Here is a 9279-nt window from a genome sequence, read left to right as displayed (position 1 = left end):
TGCATAGAAACAGGAAGTACGTTTTGTATGGTCACTTATTTATAACCATCAGTGCCAGAAAGTTTTTGCAATGCAGTCGTTGTTTAGATTTTATGGGAAGCGAAAAACACAGGTTTCCGAAACATCAGGTATGATTTTAACTATTTGCACGCCATTGCAGTGTAACTGACCGTTTGATGGTTCTACGGTAAATGATTTTGTGCGGCCACTTTGCATATTTTCAGTGCTGTCGAGGTTTCGAAAATAAGACGCCATTATTTGCATTGCCAAGAATTGCAATGCACTTGCAACAGGGTCTGGAAGGGGGGCTCCTCATCCCGCATTCCCGCTCCTTTTTCACATAAATCCCGCATCCCGCACTTTTTTCCATCGCTATCCCGAATCCCGTTTTTTTCTTTTCTCAAAAATACATTATAAAGACTATTTTCTGCAAAAGCTAATAAATGTAAAATGTAAATATTGCTACGCAACTTGCGTCCTCAGAAAAAAAAAGGTTTCAAAGTCACTGCCTGTCTATTGCACTAGTCTAGCAATCTTGACCTTGAGGTTTCCCCCGAGTCCTTTACCCCCTCTAACCCAGTGAAAGTTTTCAAGTGATACCGGAATCTGTACAGCTCTTTGTGTTTCATTGTCACGTTGCGGAACATTGAATTCTTCTTTGTGCCTTGTCTGTGACCACAAGAAACAATGACGTACACCGAAACTCTGATGTCTTATTCAAGGAAGCGGAGCTGGCATCACTATTTGCCATATCTAGCAGTTAAATTGTTAAACCATCCCCTCAAGATTACAATAAATGTGAAGAGCTTGAGCATCGAGTCAATAAATGGTATGCTGTTAAACCTTGTGCACTTTCCTGGCATCTGGTTGAAACAACATACGTATACTATCCGCTGTGTGCCCATTTGGCGCTAACTTGACAGTTTCAAGGAGACACCACTTAGCACTCGCCTGGTTAATTTGCTTTAAGCTTTCGCCGCTTGAACGTTTATTTGGGTCTCAGCGATTTCCCAAATTCCCGACAGACAGGCCAAAAAGTCCCGCATCCCGTGCCCAAATTTTGGTGAATCCCGCTTCCCGGGGAGCAGTAAAATCCCGTATCCCGTCAAGATATTTTGCGTTTTCCCGAATCCCGCACAGTATTTTGGTCAAATCCCGGATCCCGAAAATACCCTTCCAGACCCTGTTGCAATGCAATGCATAAGCTAAAGCTCAGGGTCTAAACCGGTCAAGCGTTCCTGCCAGTAATTAAGAAAATGAATTAACTATTTTGTTATTCGTTTCAAATCTCCACTCAGTATGCAAAATTAAAAATGAAACTCAATCCAAAACTCAGACGTTTTATTGACTGATTTTTGAACCTTCTTAAAATAAGAACTTCGAATTTTTGTTAAAATATATTTAAGCTTACTGTTTCACATCGATATTGGGGGTTTTCTATTGGCAAAGTGTTTTGGATGGATTTTGCATTTTAAAATTTTTTAGGGTTTATACAAGAATACCGTAAGATTGTGAAAGCAAAAATGAAAACAAACCTTGATACTGCACAGTACGGACTGGAAATCATGAGAATTAAAAGCGATGCATTAAGAGATTTTTAAGAGAATGGAAAGGAAAGCTTAAAGTGGTTTGTTCTCTATTCGTAGAGGTAACAGAAAATGAGCACAAGTCACCCTGGAGTAAGTTTGATGATCTACCCTTGGAAGAGAAACGCAAACTTTATAAGTGTGGTTTAGACTATGTAACTCTGAAGGACATCCAAACCTGGCCAGAATACAGACAGGAAAATTTGTATGCTATTTATGGAAGGAAAGGTATTTAATTGGGTTGCTCTTTGGATCCTATTCAGCCATGCCTTGAAATCTGTGAAATCTGCCATTTTTTATGCCATTGAAATCGTGATGCCTTTACAGTCGTTCCCATAAAACCGTGAACACCAGAGAAAAGTTTTGGAATGTTTATTGTTTCGCGACCAATCAGATGTGAGAAGAAACCGCAAAAGATAACCGCCAAACCGCAGCATGGATTAGTCACGACTTGACACGGAACAACAAGCTGGCTTTTTCTTCCAGGACAAATCTTCAATTAGACTACGAGCAGTCCCTATTTTTTCGCAGAGTCCGTCGAGCTTGAAGCCAAAAAAAATACGCGCCGGGGGAGGAGGCGGGGGGTGGCGAGAAGCGAAAAAAATAGGGACTACCCGCAAAGCCACAGTGTTTGAATTATGCGTTGCTCTCACAACGCAAAAATATGATTGGCTAACGCTTGGAGCGTTGACAGCAAGATGTCAATACGTTGTCAACACTTGCATGTCATATTGCGAAGCGATGGGAGCCTTATATTTACTTTGTCGCTATAAAATTTATTGCATCTCCGAAGAACATTTTTAATTCAGTGTATGTGCAGCAAGTCTGCCAAAGTACGGAGCGAAAATAATAGAGGAGAATTCAATCAAAAGTAGCTTTATTCCACCGAAATTCAAGGCTCGTAAACAAGACAATGGCTGTTTTTTTGCGAGCTTCGTAAATTATAAGCCGGGAATAAAAAATTTAAACAAACAGAAGCGCTTTAAACACTTACATCAAGCTGCCTTTTCATTATGTAGCCCATAGAGGTGAATCAGTGTTAAAAAAAAATGAACATTGCTGGAACTGTTAAAATCGCCAGAGATATAAAAACTTTGCAGACGATTCATCGAAAAAGCTTTGAGTTTGATGCGTACGTGACAAACCCAACTAAGTGCAACGGTGTCAATTGACAGTACGTCAAAATGCGGAAATATTATTGGACACGGCAAATTAGATTTGAAATCGAAGCCAAAAGTCACTCGGCCGTGAAAGGTCAAACACTGTGGCTTTGCGGGTAGTCCCTATTTTTTTCGCTTCTCGCCACGCCTCGCCTCCTCCCTCCGCGCGTATTTTTTTTCGCTTCAAGCTCGACGGACTCTTCGAAAAAAATTTTGCTTCAAGCTCGACGGACTCTGCGAAAAAATAGGGACTGCTCGTAGTCTAATCTTCAATTTTACCGTTTTTCAAATACTGAAATTGTTCTTTTTCTATTTAAGCTTATGTATCGGCAAAGAATAGATATGAACGATATTTTTCGGAAAAGCGATGTTGAATCGAGCAGACAGGATCAGACACAGCTAGACAGCACGTCTGAGAGCAGAAAAATGAAAAATTGTACTCTCCTCTCAATTTTTATTTCGGTGTCTATAGTGTTGTGAATTATACGGGCAAGTATTTCTGGGTTTTAGCTTTGTAAAGAAAAGCTTTACATCGCCTTACATGTACTTCGGTGCCGGAACACGAGACATAACACCAGGCATATTATGAGAATTCTCCGGCTCAAGATGTCACGCAAACCGTTAGCCTATAAAAATTTGGTACTACACAACGATTCTCAAATTCTAATTTCCTCTGTACGCAGCGTTTATACCCTTTGGAAATATCGAAAATTTTATTCTTTTTTTTATTTCAGTGAGCTGCTGTCTAAGCAAAGAGTCACCGTGGCTTCACAACTGAACAGTGTTCCAGTTTGGGTTGACGCAATTCGCCCGTGAAGTACTCTTCGCGTTTGCATGCATGCATTTACATCCTCATGGTCCTCTGTGAAAAATGTTTTTTTTTTTTCCCTATAAACCAACACTTGATTCTGTCGGTTCAAAAACCAAACTACCGAATAGACCAAAAAGCGAGTGTAAATCGTCAAAATTTTCAACGGTACAAGTTTGCCTCATTGACGAGTGCGGGTTTCTCAGCTACAAAAAAATACGGATCGAAAACCACCAATCACAGCCCACTAGCATGACCTTTTGAACTGCACGAGAAACAAACACCGGTCAACATCGCTTGTGATTGGATCTTTTTTTTTGCTCTCAGACGTGCTGTCTAGCTGTGTTTGATCCTGTCTGCTCGATCGATCGTTTTTCCGTATTAAATATATTGTTCATATCTATTCTTTACTGATACATAAGCTTAAATAGAAAAAGAACAATTTCAGTATTTGAAAAACGGTAAAATTGAAGATTTGTCCTGGAAGAAAAAGCCAGCTTGTTGTTCCATGTCAAGTCGTGACTAATCCATGCTGCGGTTTGGCGGTTATCTTTCGCGGTTTCATCTCACATCTGATTGGTCGCGAAACAATAAACATTCCAAAACTTTTCTCTGGTGTTCACGGTTTTACGGGAACGACTGTAATGGGAGGTATGGTGGTCTTATGGTCAGTGTGCTAAACTTCTGATCGAGCAGTCTAGGTCCAAGCTCTCGCAGAGGTCACTGTGATGTGATTTTAGGCAAGATACATATTAGGCAGTGGAGCAGGCGTGGGGGGGGGGGGGAGCTTTAGCCCTTTAGCCCCCCCCCCATGTTGTTGCGCAGGAACAGCATAAAATTGGTTTGTCAAGATATCCTGTCTCATGATCTTTTTACAAACTGTCTCAACAGGATTGTTTTTGGTGAAGTGATATGTTTTAGGACTTTCAACAAACCTCCACAAGTGGAGTAACACAAACTGTTTCTAAATTGTTTTTGAATCCCTTGGGAGTCTTTGGGAAACTTTGTCAGGTTTACCTTTGGTAAAGGTCGAAAAATGATCAAAAACGTTCTTATGGCCTTCGAGCAACAATAATTGGAGAATCTTTGGAAATCATTGGTCTAGAAACTGCTAAGATTACAAAAAGTTGCTCCAAAAATAAAAACCTGCCAAGTATTTTTGGGACAGTCTTAGGCTCCCCCCATGTTTGAAAATACCCTGCCACCTCTGAGAAACTTTACCATGAGACACTTCATCTCTACATAAGATGAGCAACAGCAAAATATCAGACATTCCATGAACTTCAAGTCACATGTTATACAGATTTAAAAGGCAAACAAAACAAGTATCAAATCTACTTAGAAGTGACAATTAGAGCCACTGAATCTTTGTTCAAAGCAAACAAAACAATTTAAAATTCACTTGGCCTGGGCTCTTTTTGGATTTTCGGCTTCGGTTTTATGGTTGTCAATGCATAAAGTGCTTACAAAAATTTACCGATTTGTGCTTTCAATTTACTTGTAAACGGCTTGATCCACACTTTTTCGGTATTTCTGCCTTCTGCTATAAACAGCCGATTCCCAATGGAACCGTATAGAAAGTGGACACCCCGGCGTTTCCTTCAAGGCGACGTCACCAGGCAACAGTGTCCCAATCATCTTTTGGTATCATGCGAGAATACCGAGAAGGGCCAGGGACAACAAAATAACCACAACATAGTGAACCACTATTCTTTCCTACGTTTTCAGTACTTTGGCCATTAACATAATTCTGAAGAAAATGTGCAAATTATAACTATAAGTCGGAAAGGTAGAGAATAGTTATATGAGATCGAAGGAAATCAAGCAAAAGGATTTCAAAAACAATTCCTCTCCTTTCTGCAACAAGTATGTCCCCTCCAGCTTCCTTTCTTTTGTGTACATTATCTAGAAAACATGGTTACACACTGGAAACGTCCAAGGTACCCAATTTAGTACAGAGATGTAAATGTATTGAAAACAACTACCAACCTTATTGTGGGGGTATCGGTGTAGCTGATTATATATTGCCTTTACAAATTTATTGTGTGGCATTTCCACATTGAAATACAGCTTGGCAACTGTATAGACATAAGAGCCAGGTTTAACACCTTTTGGCAGTGTTGCATTTCTTGGTGTCCCAAGTTCCTCAACAATTTGTGCCAGTTTTCTCGAATCAATCGAATGATTGATCCTCTGTTTCTACAAAAAAAGCAAGGTTATTACAATGTCAATATTTCAAACCTTTACAAAATCCAGACATGAGGCTTGAGATAGTAGTGTTGGTTAATGTGAAGCACAATCAGGACCGATCCAGTGCGCTGGAATTGACCTGTTAGGCTCTTGACACACAATGATCTAATTTGTATTCATATAAAAAACTATGTTACTTCGCGACCAAAAATATGTCAGAACCTCCAGTGGTAAAAACATAAAACAGTTGCCTGACTATAACAACAACAACAACAAGTTTATTCAGTATTACCATTTCTATACATGGTGTTACCGATTGAAATACAATAAACAACTACATGTATGTAAAATAAGTATAATTGATTGGTAACTAATTAAATATCATAATTTTTTCTTTCGTCTTTCAAATGCTTGAAAAATAAAAGAAGCAGTAAGCCTGCTGATACATGAAACCTTTTGAGTGTGGTGTCAACTTTTTCATTGAAGGATATAGATTCATAATGTTTTTGCAAAGAATCACGTGGAAAGTGGTAGGTTTTATTTGAGAGCATTATAGAAGCCTGCAGAAAAGTGAAACCCAACGTGGAGAAGTTGTACCCACCAAAGTTGGCCCTGCCCCCTTCGGTGGTTATTTAAGTTTTCAAAGTTTCAAAGTATTAAAGTTAACTGTACTGATTGATCTGTCTGGAACGCATGCAAGAATAATGAGGAACCAATCGCCATTTATCCATGTTTCCCCCTATACTGAGCTATTTCAATAAAAAGCTAAAAAGCAATACCGTATGGCGGTTATGGGTATTTACTACAAATTTGTATACAGTATAAGCTTTATTAAATGTACAAATTTTGTATTTTGAACGTGGAGAATTCACGAGTTTGTTTTTCTCAGTTCTCAGGAGGCCTTAGCTTTGACTTTTGAAAATTCTTTTAAAATTCAGTGTGACTATAAATACCTTGTTTCCACGTCTGAAGAGAAAGAAAACGTGCAAATTCACGTTTGTCATGTCACTATATATTTTAGTATTCAGCATGCGCAGTTGCTCTCTTCTTCTACCCATACTGCCTTCCAGTCTTGTCTTTTAGCTTTGATGCGGACAACGTTTCACGAGCGCAAACGCTTTGATGATAGGTGCGATGTTTTTCTTTTGTTTTAGATTTTCACCTGATTGATTTTTTCAAACCCTATTTGTAACGCAGATGAAAAGCTATTTCAAACAAAAACGCCACAGTGCGAGCTGTTGAAAAAACGCCAAAACATTCCAGGCTAGTACTAATAGTTCGTTTATAATTTTAAAAAAAGCGAGTGCGCCACGCGAATGTTTGTTATTCAAAGATCGCGTTATCTATGTTTTTGCATATAAATAACAGATAACATGAAATTGTTTGTTTTTAATTAAGCGTCATTGTCAAGTTCTTTTGAAATGCATTCAAACAATTTCCCTTCAAAAATCACAAGTCCTTTTCATTTGTTTGAACCAGATAGTCAGAAGATTTTGAACAATTACTCGGAACAAGCAGGAATACAGAATACGTTGCAATGGCCACGCATGGATAAAAGATTACCTCACTAATAGAAAACAGATACACTCTTTTTTATATATAAAGGAACGTCTAATTTTGGAGCTGAGGCTGAGCATTCTTTTATTTTTTCAATTTGAGGCTGAAAATGTTCTTAAGACGTTCTTAAGAAAGTTTGCGCTAATTGTTTATGCGCATCCCTACTGCGCACGCAATTCATGTCGCAAAGCCATGCCACATCATACTTTAAGCGCGTGCGCCGAGTAAATTTTCTAATAACATATAGGGTGAGTTGCCGTTCCGCTCGCTTCGCTTGCAATTTGCTCTCTTAAATGGTCGGTGACCCCTACTTTTTTCTTATTGGATTCTTTTGTTTATTAATATAGATCTACGTTTTGTGAGAAAATAAAAAAAATCTATAGAGCGGAAGTTTAATTTTTTGTCACTTTGACGGTTTGAATTCCACTTTTTAAGCTTTTCTTTCTGCCGTACGACAGTTTCAAATTCATGAAGAAGATTGTTAGCCTCCATTTACTCATCTTCGATATTTTTAACAATAAACCCTGCAAACCATGCTCAATTACCGTGCGCCAATTTTTCAACATTAGGGTAGTTTACAGACGCTTTTTCTCTGAAACGAAGTCAGTGACCCCAACTTTTTTTTGCATTTCTGACACAAGTAACTCATTATCTGACTGCAGCAAAAAAATTAAAAAAATCTATCAAGTAGAAAAATTTTTCGCGAAGGTCCTTAAGTTACATGTTATACATGTAGTATTTCAAGAAAATCAATGCAGACGTGACCAGGAAACGTATCAAGGAGCGTTGTTTGCCGAATGTGGTGTTTCAAGTTGCTTTAGACATACCTAATGTTTAGGTATTTTTAATGTTAAGGTATTCCTTTTAAGCATTCGGCTTATTGTCCTTTTAGACCGCAGTTGATTGCAATCAATTACAATTGTGTTTCCATATGATCGCAACGATCTCAGGCGATTGCAATAGAACTTGGTTATATTTTCTGCGATCGTGTGCGATCGATCGCAGACGATCGCAAACGATTGCAGATGCATGTTTCCATATAATCGCAGATCGCAGAACCTACAATTCTGCGATCGTCTGCGATCATATGGAAACCAGCCTTTTAACAACCAGTTAGCCGCCAAATGGACAAAATTAAGAGGTTTTCTCACTCTCAGCCTGGGGTATGTACTTAGCATGTTCTTTGGTAAATCTCAGCCTCAACCTTCTTACAAAAAAGGTTCTTTATTATAGAAAACGCAGTGGCTATTCGTAAGGTACCCGTACGCGGACTTGCAGTTTGCTATTCGTACGGGAGTCCACGATTTTTGTAGAATTTCTATGTAATAACTTATTTTTCTTGATCCAAAATATCATATGTAGGTTGAGATACAGTAAGCGATTATATTGATCGCGGATGATTTGACTCAAAATAAATTGTCTAGTCTCTGCATTCTACGAGAGTGACTCATTTCGCGACACTTAGAATTTTCTGAGTTAAACTCACGGAACTGTCACACAACCTTACGTCAAAAGACAGACTTTTACAAAACTAAAAGAAGGTGGAACATTCGGGAAAAGAATTTCTGACAACTTTTATACAAAAATGCTGTCTATTTAGCTTTGTTATAATATTGTCTATTTACTTGGTTGAAATAGAAGTCAACTCTCCCGTACGAATTATTCCCAGTCACTATTCGTACGGGACATTTTGCTGTTCAAACGTACGGCTCTCTTGTTAGTATATTAAAATCGTAAAGTTAAGATGGGATTGGGTATATTTCCCCTTTGCTAAAACTCTCATAAAAAATGCAGAATACGTCACACAATATCAGTAAAGTGCAGTTTGGCATAAGCTTATGCACTTATCATTGGCTTTCCCAGGGGTTGACCCCCGGGACACCCCCGGGAACACGCGGGGAATGGTGCAGTTTTGACACAAATACATCAATATTATTGTACATCAATTTCAAAATCTAATGAGCTTTGAGATGAGCGA

The 9279-nt window shown here is 38.7% G+C and overlaps 1 protein-coding gene across 1 annotated transcript in view; it reads left to right on the top strand.

Annotated features, from left to right (window-relative positions):
• The first annotated feature begins 29 nt into the window (after window positions 1-29).
• Window positions 30-9279, top strand: part of LOC144635222 (ADP-ribose glycohydrolase MACROD1-like) — a 33396-nt gene continuing 24146 nt past the window's right edge. The window contains exons 1-2 of the mRNA XM_078494312.1: window positions 30-128; window positions 1647-1814. Of these exons, the coding sequence (XP_078350438.1) occupies window positions 71-128; window positions 1647-1814 (226 nt within the window). The 5' untranslated portion in view covers window positions 30-70. The remainder of the gene's footprint in view (window positions 129-1646; window positions 1815-9279) is intronic.

Source organism: Oculina patagonica, chromosome 13 (genome assembly GCF_052425735.1).
Source record: "Oculina patagonica isolate OP01 chromosome 13, crgOcupat, whole genome shotgun sequence".
Taxonomy (NCBI): Eukaryota; Metazoa; Cnidaria; class Anthozoa; order Scleractinia; family Oculinidae; genus Oculina; species Oculina patagonica.
Note: the sequence above shows the minus strand (reverse complement) of the source record. Positions and strands in the feature narration are given on the sequence as shown.